This window comes from Plodia interpunctella, chromosome 27 (genome assembly GCF_027563975.2).
Source record: "Plodia interpunctella isolate USDA-ARS_2022_Savannah chromosome 27, ilPloInte3.2, whole genome shotgun sequence".
Classification (NCBI taxonomy): Eukaryota; Metazoa; Arthropoda; class Insecta; order Lepidoptera; family Pyralidae; genus Plodia; species Plodia interpunctella.
In genome coordinates this window covers 2,889,080-2,904,899 of record NC_071320.1, presented here as the reverse complement: position 1 = coordinate 2,904,899, position 15,820 = coordinate 2,889,080, and the positions used below count along the sequence as shown (strand labels likewise).

At 32.0% G+C, this 15,820-nt stretch overlaps 2 protein-coding genes across 5 annotated transcripts; one reads left to right on the top strand and one right to left on the bottom strand.

Moving 5' to 3' along the window:
• Positions 1-2,804: 2,804 nt before the first annotated feature.
• zetaCOP (Coat Protein (coatomer) zeta) lies at positions 2,805-11,409 on the top strand. Of its 3 annotated transcripts, XM_053765274.1 has the most exons (7): positions 2,805-2,963; positions 3,114-3,259; positions 3,960-4,059; positions 4,780-4,913; positions 5,631-5,721; positions 6,939-6,988; positions 8,992-9,084. In XM_053765274.1, the coding sequence occupies exons 1-6, from the start codon at positions 2,928-2,930 to the stop codon at positions 6,960-6,962; spliced, it is 531 nt and encodes a 176-aa protein (XP_053621249.1). In that variant the 5' UTR covers positions 2,805-2,927; the 3' UTR covers positions 6,963-6,988; positions 8,992-9,084. The 3 variants fall into 3 exon arrangements, with proteins under 3 accessions (XP_053621249.1, XP_053621247.1, XP_053621248.1); XM_053765272.1 differs by lacking the exons at positions 6,939-6,988; positions 8,992-9,084 and adding an exon at positions 10,736-11,409; XM_053765273.1 differs by lacking the exon at positions 6,939-6,988.
• On the bottom strand, positions 10,794-15,584 carry LOC128681409 (isochorismatase domain-containing protein 1-like). 2 transcript variants are annotated; one of them, XM_053765271.2, is made up of 5 exons: positions 15,346-15,584; positions 14,722-14,928; positions 14,202-14,318; positions 12,961-13,124; positions 11,937-12,070 (listed from the first exon to the last, which is right to left on the bottom strand). In XM_053765271.2, the coding sequence occupies exons 1-4, from the start codon at positions 15,478-15,480 to the stop codon at positions 12,966-12,968; spliced, it is 618 nt and encodes a 205-aa protein (XP_053621246.1). In that variant the 5' UTR covers positions 15,481-15,584; the 3' UTR covers positions 11,937-12,070; positions 12,961-12,965. The 2 variants fall into 2 exon arrangements, with proteins under 2 accessions (XP_053621245.1, XP_053621246.1); XM_053765270.2 differs by lacking the exon at positions 12,961-13,124 and having other exon boundaries at positions 10,794-12,070.
• Between the last annotated feature and the right edge of the window lie 236 nt (positions 15,585-15,820).

The following is a 15,820-nucleotide window of genomic DNA, read 5'->3' as shown; positions in this document are numbered from 1 at the left end:
AATTAAGTAGGGTGCATTAAAAATATTAATTTTTTTGCGAGATAACTTTTTGTATCAGTTTGCTGCATCTCATGTCGCGGTGAGAAATTTACTTATATGTAAGTAATAAAATAAATTGTAATTAGGTATATATATCAAAATTTAATTATGTTGGACCGACAGACCTACGTCTATAGGTACTATTATTATAAAGAGGTAAGCCTTTGTAAGTTTGTATATTTGAGGCGGATCTCCGAAACTACAGAACCGATTTCAAAAATTCTTTCACCATTAGAAAGGTGCATTATTATCCAAGATTGCTATAAGCTATATTTTATCTCAAAATTCCCACGGGAGCGAAGCCCCGGGCAACATCTAACGTTGCGTATTTCTATAAAGGGATTAAAGTACGGTGTGATTTCAAACAATATAGTAGGTACATTAAATGATTTACCCACGCAGATACGCTAGGTACCTAAGTTTTTTTTTTTGTTGATCTGCTAAGGTCGATGACAAAATGTTTTGATGACTATAACGAGGTCCATTATTAATACAAACATCAGCGAAGAAATACTGTGATATGTAATGACAAGGCTTTTAAAAGTTATATAAAATCACAAATTTTTGCTCTCGCCCAAACGCTCCAAAAAGCTATGTTTGTTCGACAACTAACCTTAATTTGTTATTAAAAATACTTAGAAATAATCAACGACTTGTAACTACCCATTTAAGTACTTACTTAATAGGTACCTAAGTAGGTATTCGATCGACCGCGAGCTCCGTTCAGTATTTTTGTTAATTGAATGAAAATAGGTATGTGCAAACAAAAGTTTCCTGAACATGGGACCTAGCTATATTAATTTTTTGCTCCAGTAAAGCAATATATATTTCAAATTTTAACAAAATTGTTTGTGTGGTTTTCGAAGACGTCTATAAGTATATTATTACCTACTTACTTAAATAAAAATACATCGCAGAGAAATTGCTCTCAAAATAGGTATTCAAAACAAATATGAAAACTGATTGTAGCCGGAAAATGTTGCAACTGTAAAAACACGTTTGCGTGGAAGTGCGTACACACAAACGTGTGTACTTATATATGTAGGATATATGTAGGTATGTGTTTGTGCGCGAAGGATGGACTCGTTATGAGTGAGCGCGATTTCATTGTACCACGATATTGTTTTGTTCGAAAGAACTTTAATGCATTTAATAAAATACACAAAACAGTACAGAAATTGAAGAGCAACGACGAACTTATCCCATGAACGGTTCTCTTCCAGTCATACCGTAAGCGAAAAAAATATAAACGTAAAAGAGAGGGTAGCTGTGCAAACAGTAAAAAAAAGATAATTATTGGTAGTTACGTACTTCCTTCATGATATTTACTTTACTATGTCGATTAAAATATTTATTGTAGAGTACCTACTGTATTAATTCTTTCATTATGTAAGCATTCGTTTGTGAAAATATACAACAATGTAGCATATTTGGGTTAAAAATATTGGGAAAAATCGTTTTCCATAAGATAAAAAACTTCGAAAACTATGGGATAGGTAGGTCTCACGCTGTAAAATTTTCGAGCCAGTAAACGGTCGAAAACAACTCAGAACACTTCACTTCATACATGTAAGACCTTTAAATTCGCACCACGATTGCGTACAAGGTATTTTTAGTCGTAAATCTGCAACAGTATTGAAAATTGGCGCTTTTTGCCTCCATTGACAATGTTTGTGTACCTAGTTGTACTAGTAGCGCCATGAGCTACGCTGAGCTTTGCGTTATATGCACTTTTAGTATGGGGCCTTTTGGCAAATTCAAATACGACCCAAAAATTAAAATTATTTTAATAATAACGCGCGTGTAATGGATGTTTTTAGGCATCCTTAAGCTCCGGTGACCACGTACCATCAGGTGGGCCGCGTAGGTACCTGTTTACCTGCTAAAAAATACTCAGTAGACCTAAATAAAGTTCTAGCTTTGTAGACAATGGAAACAGACACGTCCTGAAAAGTGCGTAGGTGCGTAGGTACAAAAAGGCAGCTGCGTACTTCTCTTTGAAAATATGAGCACTATGCTCATTATACACATGTTGAAACTTGTAGGTGTTTCCGTCATTATCAAGCTGGAAAAGTATGTTAGATAGTATTTAGAAAAAAAATCTTTATTCTGTCGACTGATGCACGTAAAGCACTTCCTGAAACTTTAGGAAATCCGTTTCCTAACGTTAAAGGTTATGTTCGCCTTTTTTTTTGAGCCTTATGTAAAGACATAAGCGAAAAAGAAGGCGACGCCTTATTGGAGAGTGATAAAAGAAATTTAGTGCGTTTCATCTGTACGCGCCTTTAATAAAAAATAGGTAGTTATATACTTTGTAACAAATCCATACATATAAATTAATTGTATGTATGTAAGTACTAAGTAATATTTAGGTATACTGATAAAACCGGCCAAGTGCGCATTGTACTCACGTGAAGAGGGTTATTTAAGTATAGAATTCTCCGAAAATAAGTAGGTAGGTAATTAACTACCTAGGTGTATTTTGAATATTTTTTAAAATGTTAGGCATCAGTAGTTTCTGAGATCAGGAGCGTTGTCGCCAGCAACGCCAGAGGCCTCACGAGCGTGTAGGTACTTCAGTATGAGTTTTTGTATGACTGTATTATTGAAACTTAAACAACAATTTTTGAATAAATATTATACTAAAATATAATTATAATGGTGGTACATAATAGACGTAACGTTATTTATTACGTTAGACAGACAGGATATTTCTCAGAAATGTTCCATGTTAAAGTGTTTGTCAATGTCAAGTTGTCAAATGTCAATAACAGATAAACAGAACAGACACGTCATTTCATTTACGCTTTGCGGTTGAAAATTTATGTGCGTGGTTTGTGATAATAATTCGCTTTGTTTAGCTAATTGGTTAATTTAAAAGTAGAAAAATGGTTCACACAAACACAATGGAGGGATCCTTATTTGTAAGTCAACTAGAAATGTATTATTTAAACTTTGCATCAACAAGCAATTTTTGAATATTTATATCCTATTTCAATAATATATATTAATTATTGCGCAGTAAATCAATAAAAAAATATAAATTATAGAAATATGTTTGTAACAAATTACAGGAACCAACCCTATACATTGTCAAAGGTATGTGTATTTTGGATTACGAGGGCAACCGTGTGCTTGCCAAATACTACGATAAAAACGTGTTGCCCACCGCAAAGGAGCAGAAGGCGTTTGAAAAGAACCTTTTTAACAAGACACACAGGTATGTATTTCCTTATTTTGTTCCTTCCATCCAAAGGTACAAATTTCCCTATGAAATTATAGCAAATCCTTCAAACATGTAAAAATGTGGTACCTACTAAAGATAATTTATTTATGATTACATGTAGTCTTGCTGGTCTGCGATTGAAATAGTGAGCCCACATTTTCATCAGGTCATGTATATTACACAAATAGCTTCTCAATGCATTCTATGAACTGTCGTGCACCATTTCATTTTAGCAATAATTCAGCCTAGCACAAATCATGTCAAAAATCTCTAAATACAGTGCAAATGACAATTTACCCGTATGACAAAAATCAAATGCAAAAACATTTTATACCAACATGGCCTGCCAAAGAACAATAGAACATAATAAAGTATATATAACTACATAAGAATCATACAAAGTTTCTTTTACATCCTGACATTCATGGAGTCACAGCCCTTAATGCAACTGAGAGCATGTAAGGAGAACAGAGACTATCATAGATACAAAAATAATATTATAATTATTTATTAATTGAATAATAGATAGGCAGCTTCTGCAGCTGCTTTAAAAGTTTTATAGTCAATTCACTTTATTGATTTGAATCCATTGATAACTTCATTTTAATTCAGTTTTTATACAACAATGACACATTGTTCACGTCTATACACTTGTCAAGACTATTTAAAACATATATATAATTATATATTCCAGAGCGAATGCAGAAATCATAATGCTGGATGGTCTGACGTGCGTCTACAAGAGCAATCTCAACTTATTCTTCTATGTTATGGGCAGCTCTCACGAGAATGAGGTAACCACTAACATTATAAGGCATTATAAAGCAACTATCTACATGCGAAAGTCAACTTGTATGTAACTAGCAACTATCCACTAATCTTTTTGAAGTTTTTCATAATTGAACATTGTGGTTTTGGTTGACATTTTTGTCAGCTGCATCTGAAGACTTCGCTTTTAATTTCCGTCCTTCAGTTACATCCTGTCAGCTTAGTTGTTACTTTGACCTTTGATTACTGTAAGTAGGAACCAACCCGACTAATGTTTGACTGTTTCACATTCATAATATTCTAACCTTATCTAGGTTGAGGAAGTCTTTCAAACTTTCCCAAAAATTCGAATAAACATTGCATACTGGCAACAGCAAGTTGTTCAATAAATAAATAAAATGGTGGTGTTTAAGGGCTGTCAGTGGTCCTGTGATTTGAGAGTCCCAGGTTTGAATCCTATACATGCCACATGAGTTTGTAACCAATCTGACTAGTAGTTTGTAGCTTTGGTAAATTTAATTTAGAATATGACGTGAAAAAGTGCCTATGAAGGCCTAATTTCTGAATAAATGATTTGATTTTGACATGTGTGTAGTAGGAAAGTAGACAGTTTACTGCACTAGTGTGTATACTGACGTAAGTAGTGACTTACGTCTGTAGGTAGTCGTAAAAGTCAAATGCCTTTAGACGACTTGCGACTTTAGTTCGTTTGGTGTTATAAAATGAATAATATTTTCAAATTTCAGCTAATCCTGCAATCAGTGCTGAACGCCCTCTACGAGTCAGTCAGCATTCTACTGAGGAGGAATGTAGACTTCAAGACGCTGATCGACAACCTGGACGCTGTGATGCTTGCCTTTGACGAGATCTGCGACGGAGGGTGCGTTTCTATTATCAAATACTATTCTCTGTGCCAAATTTCATCAAATTCTGTCAAGTTGTTTTTGTGTTTGTAGATACACACAGAAAAGCAAAAAAAAAAACAAAAATACAAATCTTTACTTTCGCAACACAATACACTTAGACATTATTACCTACCTAGGCTATCTGTAATAATAGTATTTCCAAGGAGGATTGGCTTCAGGCAGGTTGTAAAATCACAGGCAAATCTTTAATATTTTGAGGTTATTTTTTTACACTGACACTGGGCTTCGAGGCATCCAGCTCAAAATGCTACTAAGAAATGGGAATATGAGAGAGAATAATTTTTAACCTGTTTGTCTGTCTGTTGCACCGCTTGCTGATAAATTCAGATAGTTTATATTATAACATTGAAGAGATAGCGTTAATAAAAAAATGTTTTTCACATAGTGTTGGTAGTTTGTAGCTGTCTGAGAAATTACTATCCTATTTATCAAAGCTACAAACTACCAACACTTGCGAAAAATATTTATTTTATCTAATAAATAAAATCATTTTTTTTATCTATCTACTTTAACTAATATTATAAATGCGAAAGTGAGTTAGTTTGTTACCTTTAACTTTAACTATATGCATACGGAATTTGATCAAAACCGGCCCAGCGGTTAATCCGTGCAAGCGGAACAGACAGACAGACCTTCGCATTTATATCAGTATGTATATCTGCGAATTTCAGAGTCATCCTGGACTCTGATCCGATGTCGATAGTGGGCCGCGCGGCTCTGAGGACTGAGGACGTTCCATTGGGAGAACAGACTGTGGCGCAGGTAATGGATAATATAAATAAGATTTTCTGGTAGATATGTCTGTACTGTACATAGGAGATATTAAAGTAAATTATTATTATTGAGGGGGGGTGAGGGGGGGGGGCGCCTTTATCAGTTTAGGAGTTTACAATGTGAAAAGGATATTAATATGACGTGAGACGAACGTTTGGAACCTAAACTGAACTGTGTCGCAAATTTCGTGCCAACAAAATGATTTTTAATAATAATGCTGTTAACTTCAGCTTCCCATATTGAAATGCGCTGCGTTTGAATCGTTCCGTAATAGGTGACGAGAGGCCTGCTAATCAAATGTGGGTATATTACGGGTGTAATAGTCATATGTATTATGACAGTACACTAGATTCTCGCGCAATAGAAGTTCATGTTACTAATGCTAAAAATAACAAGTAATTACGATACATGAGATTATACTTGCAGTTGCTTATATATATATATATAAGCATATATATATGTATAGTATAATATATTATATAATGTCTTGTATACTACTAGACAACTATAGGGGCGTACTAGGAGTTCCAAACATACAGGGTGTTGCCAAATACAGTTTTTTTATTCGCTTTGTCTACGACTGTTGCAATAGTATTAATAAAGTAGTAAAATTAACTTTTGTTTATTGTACAGTATAATTGGTGCAATAATAATGATTTCGGGTAAAATGTGTGTTATTCCAAGGCGCTATTTACGTACTCGTACATAGTCACATTTTTATCCATTTACTTTATATATTTGCGAAAAATGAACTTAAATGACCCCAAACTAGATAAAGAATTTGTATTTAATATTAAAAACGTTATTTTACTGTATAGTATTAAATTTTGGTTAATTTCGATCGAATCAGAACAAAGTTGTTAATTTAGACTGCTGTAGGATCTTTCATGGAAGCGGATAAGTATTAGACGCACGGTCAGTTATGTAGACATTAACCCAGACTTACGTAAACTATGTCAGAATTTAATTATGAAAATATGGAAATTATAGAGATAAAACATAATCATTTTTAATTTTTGTTTTCTACAAGGAGATCATTTTTTCTATTTTTTTTTTGTAGTAATTTAAAATGATAATTCCAAAGTATATACATAAAATGATTTATGATAAAACCACATACCTACCTACATATATATTTGTTCTAGCTATTTAAGTCCCACTGCTCGGCAAAATTCTGATAATATATAACAATCTATTTATTATAGGCACTACAACAAATATTTATTTGAGGACCAAAGTCTGTGAAGGATTAGAGGTAAATTCCTACTTTCAACCCCCATTTCCCATTGAAAATATCATTTGGATGGACATAATGATACATTTTCTATTCAAAATGAGATACATTGGTGGATGAAAATGTTGATGTAAAATACATTCAAAGTTTCTTTTTAAAATCTTTGGTTGAGGTTCATAAAATTTATGGTCAACGGTGGATCTAAGATAACATCTTTTTAGGGTTCCATTATTAATTATTTATATTTATCAATGAAAATTACTTTATATTAATGTATAGAGTATACATTTTTTATAAACTTATGTTCACTGTTTGAAATAAGCCTAGCGTGTTTTGAAATATAAACTTAAGACATGACACGCATGGCGCATTTTCGTGATTATAAAATGTATATAAAATTTGGTTTGAACTATTTTCAAGTTTCAAATATTAATAATAATTTTAAAATGTCAATTAATCACCATTATCATTATGCATACTATATTTATGTAATAATTGTTTTTATTACTAATAAACTGTCATTATTTAACAGACATGGGTTTTGTATATATCTAACAGTTATTTATACTAACACTACAAAATTATATTGGTTTCGGATTGTAACTATCCCGTCACTGGAAATATAACTTAGAACTTTTAAGGCAATCGGTGTCAATATTTTTTTTTATCAGAACTCAATATCATGGCTAGATCAAAACAGATTTTGAGTATACCTTTACGATATGACATGTGAATATGTCCCGTTCGTTTTGGTACTCCAAAAAAGATAAAAGAATCTTTATATGATTTTTATCGTATATGTCAATTTATATCACAATAAAAATACATTTCAAGATTGTGTATAGTGACTTAAATGCCTAAACAAAATAATAATATTTTAAATCTGCAGTAGTTTCACTTAACAATAATTGTTTGATGATCAGTATGTTTTTATTTGACAAGTTTTCTTTATACCATGTCATAAATATTAATAAGTTTTTGGATACTAAAGAACATAGCACTCTTCTACCGCACTGCAAGATGGCGTTTAATGAAAAATACTCTTGAAAGCTTCCACTGTATACTTCTACTACTGTATACTTCTACACGGCATACTTCTTAGATAATTCCTTGAGCGTTTCGACCGCTGCAGTTGATGTTTTTTAAATTGTAACAAAGACAAGAATTAATTTTACTACACGTTCTTAAAATAATTACTACTATTGGTGTAATGTCAATTTTACGAATGATTGATTTTGGAAACGATTCTTCCTCTAGAAAGTTGATGATAGTGCGGCCACGGCGGTCATAATGCTCTGAGAACCACCCCTTAGCGTGCCGACTTGGCTAAATTTGTGAGGACTAATAGAACGCCATCAAAAATCACTTCGTGATGATAGGTTCTTCAGTGTGCGGACATGAAGTGGACAGACATACATTGACAACAAATTAGTGGACTGCTCGTCAACTCTAGTCTTGTCAGTGTAAAGTAGTTTAATACTCGACGCTTTTCAATGAATGTTATGTTGAAGGGTGCTTATGATCTTCAATACAAACTGAATATATTAAAATTAATAAATAATAGAATTTAGTCACGGGAGTTCACCGGGAGACAGAGATAAAGTTTGCAAGTTTCGATTGAATTGTAGGTAGAAACCCAATCAGTCATTATTCTTACTTTTATCTACTTGAAACATAACTGCATAATAACAAGTTATTATCTCATCGCCTATTAGAAGAATCTGTACTTTAGTGTCAATTTCTTTGGAATCAAACTTTTTTTTGTAAATATTCTTCTATCACTATATTTTTTTATCCACAAAATGCTGTCATATAATCAGCAAAAAACAGAAATATAACCTTTTCGTAATTCATTAGATTATGTTTTTATTTATTTATATTGGTGCATTAATTGTTTTACCATTTGCCCATTCTGTGCCTATGTAATCTTTTTTCTTTGCAACTTTTCCTGCCTGATTATTTACTCACAGTTTGAATTTTCGCATGGTTTTTTTTTCTATTAAGCTTAAAATTACCTATTTCAGATCCTCAACAACATATTGAATTTTTGAGCCCGCCTTCGGCTAGGAAAAATTGTAGAATAGAACATATTAGAATATTAAAAATGGTTTTTGTTACGCTTTCTTTTTTATTTTATTTTTTAGCTTATAATTATAACCCATACTTATACTTAACATTATTGGGGCTAACATAGACTTTTTTAAAAACATATTATGGCAAAGAAGTAATTAAAATAATACGCGAAGCACATAAATAGAATACAGACAGTAAATATTATTTCAATTGTAATTTCTGGCAGAATATCGTAAATTTGTGGAAATAATAATAAAACGCCTAAACGGTATCTGTAGTAATAAATGCGCTGTAAATAATTTATTAGATAACTTTCGTAACATAACCTCAAAATCTGCCAGAAAATACAATAAGTGGCTTCTTATTTCGCTCACACACAGCACCTTTTCCATTGCACATTTTCATTACTCACTTGGCAGATTACATAATAAATTTGGAATATATTCGAGTAAACTGTTTCAATAAAAATTTTCGATGAAATAGATCAAACGTCTAAAAAGTCTTCAGAAAACACTTTTTTCTGCTATCCTATATAATCAAATAGCTAGTAGGACTTGTGTGGAATGTCAAAAAAATCCTTTGACACAATAGAAAGAGATACCCCGAATTTTTATTGGAACAGATTTAAAGAACCAGTGAATACTTTTTATATTATTTTTAGAAGAAAAATAAAGCTATGTAGATGGGACTGGCAGTTCGGTAAGTCATTTCGTAAGTAAAGTTAGATATTTGTTACAATTCTAATTATGAATATAATCTTAACATGTCTTTTAATGATTTTGCAGCAATATATTCAATAATAAGTATCGACTGTGAAGATTATTTTAAAAGATATTATCTAATATTTTATTTGCATTAGGAGATATAAAATATTTAAGTATTAATAAAGCTTTAGGCAATCTATTATATATATAGGCTGTATCGAAAACCATGAAAATCTGCAATTCGCAATGGAAATAATCCAAAGCTGGTATATTACGGGTCAAAAATTTATAAGATTTTAATTTATTAAATAAAATGAGCCGTGCGTATCGGTTCAAAACAAAACACGCTAGGCGAGATTTCAAGCAGTGAATACAATTTTGTTTATTTTCAGTCTTAATGCGTAGTTTTTATGATATTAGAAAACAATTTTATATAATATTGACAAAGATACCCCAAATAAGAAACTCTATTGATCGATAAACATAACTGATAAATAGGGATTGATAAAACGTATTTATTTTTATGTCAAAAGTGATCGATATATTGTCACCCGAAATTATATGTAAGTGATAAGGTTTAAAAACAATCCTAATAATAGTATTAATGCCAAAGTTGTATATGTTTACGCAAAATGTACTGGACGGATTGTTATGAAATTTGCTACACGGGTAGGATATAACCTGGAACAAAGGTAGCTGCTGCAAATATAGGCTTTTTTCGCTAAGTTGTTACTCAATCGTGACGTCACGTTAGAGTATCATTTAGTATGGACCGTTTGTACTTGTGCAAACATGTGTGATTTTATTTTTAATTTTAAAGCATTGTCATTATCACAGTAATTTTTTGACTGGTGTTTCTAATGACATAAAGGCCTTCCAATGGTCATCAAAATAAAAATTAGTAATCTACACTATTGTTTCTACGATAGGATTTTACAAGAAAAACGCACTAGGTATAATTTTAATTATAAGTATTTTAAAATGTTTTCAGGTATTACAATCGGCGAAGGAACAGCTGAAGTGGTCGTTACTCAAATGAAACATGTTCAAACGTTTATAATTATACGTATTTTATTTACACTACATTATATACAAAGGCAAATTAGGTATGTGTATTAATTTTAATTTTTGAATCTTAACAGAAATTTAAGATTCATTCCTTCCAGAAGCGAAATAAAACATAGTATGTGCTACTCCACAGCAGATTGTAAAAATCGATCAAGGGAAAGGGTTGGAGATCATTCCCATAGGCTATGGGTTAGCAATCTATTACTATTTAATCTAAACTCCATCAATGAATCCGCCATACAACTAATCGTGGCTTTCGAGTTTCGCAACTCTTCTGTGCGGCAGCTCTATTTATCTATAAAAAAAATATAGTTGAGGACACAGATATAAGAACATTACATGTAATGTTCTAATCGTTGAGGATCACTTTTGACTTTAAAATTTTCTTCCTACGTATAAACTTTTGTTTGTTATTATAAAAAACATAAATGTTAGTTAATTTCTTCGATGCATTATAATTATGTATAAAAACGAAGCACTTCTATGTAATACAATTGGATTATGCTATTATATTAAATAAAATATTGATTACACACGATAAAGATCTTGTAAAAATCATTTAATTATAATACGCGAAAGCGCCAAATTATATCAAAATTTGTTTTATTTTTATTTTAATGTCCATATATAAATATAATAAAAATAAAAATAATTATTAAAAAAGAATATTTACAATATAACAAATATTTTACAATAATCAAATATATAATCCTGTTTACAATTTTATGTTACGGTGCTCTCGCGTTGTCTTTGTCACACTATTATGTCAACTTGTTAATGAAAAAGAGACAGCAAGTGTTTTATTACACTGTTTAAATTGCTGTGTGCGAAAATATAGCATGTGCTAACAATTTTTACCAATGAATAAACACGACACGTCTAAAATAAATTTGATAAAGATTTAAGAATTTATAATTATATATTCTTCATTATAGCATTTAAACAATAGTAGATTTATTTTTATTTCGTTTTTTTTTTATATGTTGATTTTATATATGATACCGAAATTATATAACCTTAGTTCACAGAATAAGAAAATTTACTTGCACAATCTAGGATTGTTCTTCACTATATATTTTTATATCGCATTACATGCATTTTAAGGTTCTTTTCTATTAATACTGGCCCCAAATTCCTCAGGAGTGGGGGTCGTGTTCAGTTTAGATATAGGTTTGAACGCCGGATGGTTTTTGTCTTTCAAAAGTTTGAATAATACATTTTCTGATGTGCTAACGAAGCAACCGATACTTTGAAGGCGCTGAAAAGATTTAAAAAAAGAAAATTAGTACAATTATTCTATTAATATTATAAATGCGAGTTTGTGAGGATGTATGTGTGTATGTTTGTTACTCTTTCACACAAAATCGATGGAACGAATTGTTATGAAATTTGGTGCGGAATTAACCTGGAATAACACATAGGGTACTTCTTCCCGAAATTCCTATGTGAGCGAAGCTCCGGTGCACCTCTAGTATAATATTAATGAAATTGACCCAATAACAAATGGAAAAACAAAACATCATCTTAATACTTACTAAAGATAAAAAAAATCACATTCTTCTAAAAATTTAAATTAAAAATAAAATAATACTTAATAAAATTTCCATAGAGTAGTCGCCGCTCGCTGTTATTTTAAGGCACGCACACTAGCGCCGCCACAAGTTTTCTTTTGGACACAGTTGTCACAATTTACAAAATCGTAATCGGTTGCTACCAAAATCCGTGTAGTAAATTGTGACTACAATGCATAATGGAAAACACTTATAATACTTTCTAATAAAATCATTAACTACCTAGTCACTAGATAGGTTAATGATTTTATTGGATTATAATATTATTCTTGTTTATTTGTTTGTAATAACTTTATTGCAGGAAAATAAGTACATTAATCAAAATTAATACAAGAAAGATACATTGTACAACTAATTAATTAATGATTAATTTATTTATTATTCTATGATTTTAGTGTATTATAATTTGTAGAAATTTAAAATGTGATGGTGGCGCTAGTGTACGATTTTGCAAAGCCTTAAAATGAAATAGTAAAACAAAAAATCATTTTATAAATAGTGAAAAAATCAAATTGTATTAATTGCATTCCATATAAAAATATATAACTTTATTCAAAATAAAATCACAGAAGCATACATATTCTATAGGTTAGATTTGACACCATATCCGAGCGTGTCTACGGTGGGTTCTTTGCTTAGCTTCGACACGATTTTAAACACTGGGTGCGCCTTATCTTTCAATAGCTTGAACAAAACGTTTTCTGATGTCGTCACGAAGCAACCTAGCATGGATTGCATGCGCTGTAAGGGAAAATGGTGGCGTTAAAGGGTATCTCGGCCGCAGTCGAGTTGACACTATAAATTTCACGTTCCAATTGACGCGGGCGAGATTACTATTGATAAGTATTATGTAGTAATTTTTACTGTTTGAAATACTCGTATTGTATGTAATAAATTGAATAGTGTATTCAAAGTATTCTTAATCATCATTATTTTATCCATACAGCAGCAGCCACATAACTATAGGTACTTACCAAAATTATGAATGCGAAAATCTGTCTGTCACCCCTTCACAGCTAAACTTTTGGACCGATTTAGATGAAATTTGGCATACATATAGTTATAAACCCAGTTCAAGCATATGTAATTTTTTTTTTCGATTTTTTACCCCCAAAGACCGAAGCCACATTGCGCGGAACATATTAATAAGTAACTTTTATTTAATAATGTTCAATACAATGTTAACACTCAATAAATAATACATTTAAACAATAATACATTTTGTGTTAAATACATACATTTTGTGATAATATTGCCGCAATGATCAGTGGAACGAGAAATTACTTTTTTTGAAAGTGTTAACTCGCCTGTCGACTAGATGCGAGATACCTACTGACCCGAATAGGTGAAGGTTGTTAGTATAGTATAAAATATGAGAACTATAATAGTGTTAGAAAAAAAGCCAAAGAGGAAATAAATAGATTAAGTTAGTTATGACATTAAATCAAAAGTTATTAAAAAAAGGTATTTTTTTATATGTAACATGTAAAGCGCCTCTATCTCAATTAAAAGGAACTACAAATTTTATATGATACGATTACTATCCCTCAATATTTCGTGCTAACTAATCCCATTTCTTTTACGTACAGTCAACAGCACTTTAACCTACCGAAATTCATTGCAAACTCGCCGCTATTACCGCGCCATAGAGGTTCGCACAGGGGAACTTGACGTGCTGTTGACTGTGCAATAACTAGAAGCTTATCATTTTCCATATAAATAAATATCAATGTCGATATGATTACATTTCACAAAACCTATCTAGCCCCAATGTAAATGAAACCATATGGAAAATATGAAAGATATACAAATGCTAACCTGTAATGCAAGTCCTCTGTCCATGGTGGACCTGGAGGAGACGCCGTCAGCCAACACGTGGACTGTCAAGTCTTCATTCAGTAAGTCTATGACGGTTTGTTCTATGCATACATGAGCCTGGAAAGTTTAAGATATTTATATAGCATATTAGGCAAAAGACTGTTGTAGCATGGTGGTGGTTGAGAGTTAAGTCGCCTGTCTGTGAACCAAAAGGTCCCAGGTTCGAATCCTATTTGTGCCACATTTTGTATATCAATCTCTTGCAAGTATAGTAGTTTTCTTCGAGCACAACTTGCTTCCGGTGAAGGAATACATCAGGTGGAAACCTGCACTCTGGTTCGTAATTTATCATCTACTGTGTGAAATGGATAAGGCAAACCACTATCAACTAGTCAATAATATAATATCAATATAGCCAATTAAGTTGTTGCATGTGTTTCATTCCACTTCCACTAAACAGAAATTCCCGCGGGAGCGACGCCCTGGGGCGCAACTAGTAAACAATATACATAATTATTACCTCTATCCCAAATAACACAACCGATTTCAAGTCAGGCACATCATTCTTCAGCCGAGCCTGCAACTCTGGAGTGAACATGGAAAACTGCGTCTTTTCATACACCATCGCAGCATTCTCCACTTTGATGTCCTTTGTGGTGTTCCCGAGGCCTTTGGGGTACTGCTCCGATATGTAGACTGGTATTTTGAAGTGTTTTGATGCTTCTAGCTGGAATTCAAAACATGTTTATTTTGTATTAATACTTAAACAATTTTTAGTATGAATTAGCTTTTTAGTATTTACTAGATCCTACTCAAAGTTTGATGTATTCAACTAATGAACAATTTGAGTCTTGTACTCTTGTATGCAGGAATGTGTCTTATCAGTGGTGTTTTTAAGAAAAACTTTGAATTGTTGAGGCTGACTTAGATGTAAGTAGGTATATGATTTCAAAGATTAGTTCAAGAGAAGGTAAGGTATGCAGTAATATATGTTTAAGTAGGTGGTTTATAGCTGGTACTGTCCCCACGTCCACTAAAATCCATCTTGAAGATCCATTGATGGCTCATTTTGCACTTTTATGTCCATCGCTGGTGCTGGAGGTAATTATCAATAGATAAATATTACATAATATAATATACGAACCATTTTGTTCGCTACTTTCACAACTTCACCGAAGTGTTTTACATGTGGCCTGAAGGTTTCCTGGATGTCGCATAGCAGAAACGCCGTCCTGGGAGCTTCTAAGGCACCCAATTTTAAAATATTTTTGGCTGCCATTTGTAAACAAAAACTATAATCGGCAAAATATATAGTAAAAATAAAAATACGTCGGGCGATTTACAAAAAAATATGAAGTAGTAATGATAACAAACGTCAATGTCAAACGATTGTGGTAAACATAAGGGTGCTAAATAAGAAAGCTCGTTGGAAGTATTGAAGAACAGATCGTTGTCAAGATATTGAAATAAGTCGTATTTAACTCGTTTCATTTTCGTAATGAGTGAGGAGTGGACGTACAGATAACGTATTTAGTTGTATTAAATTGTTTTATTACAATTTTAAAACACATTAAACACGTATTTATTTATAGACTAGACTGGACTATGTTTTGTTAAAA

Excerpts from the sequence above, each read along its gene's own strand:
- zetaCOP (XM_053765272.1), top strand. The coding sequence starts at position 2,928 with ATGGTTCACACAAACACAATGGAGGGATCCTTATTT. Across the intron at positions 4,060-4,779 it reads GCAGCTCTCACGAGAATGAG|CTAATCCTGCAATCAGTGCT; the intron begins GTAACCACTAAC and ends TTCAAATTTCAG. Across the intron at positions 5,722-10,735 it reads GAGAACAGACTGTGGCGCAG|GTATTACAATCGGCGAAGGA; the intron begins GTAATGGATAAT and ends AAATGTTTTCAG.
- LOC128681409 (XM_053765270.2), bottom strand. The coding sequence starts at position 15,480 with ATGGCAGCCAAAAATATTTTAAAATTGGGTGCCTTAGAAGCTCCCAGG. Across the intron at positions 14,929-15,345 it reads TGAAAGTAGCGAACAAAATG|CTAGAAGCATCAAAACACTT; the intron begins GTTCGTATATTA and ends TTTGAATTCCAG. Across the intron at positions 12,071-14,201 it reads ACAGAGGACTTGCATTACAG|CGCCTTCAAAGTATCGGTTG; the intron begins GTTAGCATTTGT and ends AAATCTTTTCAG.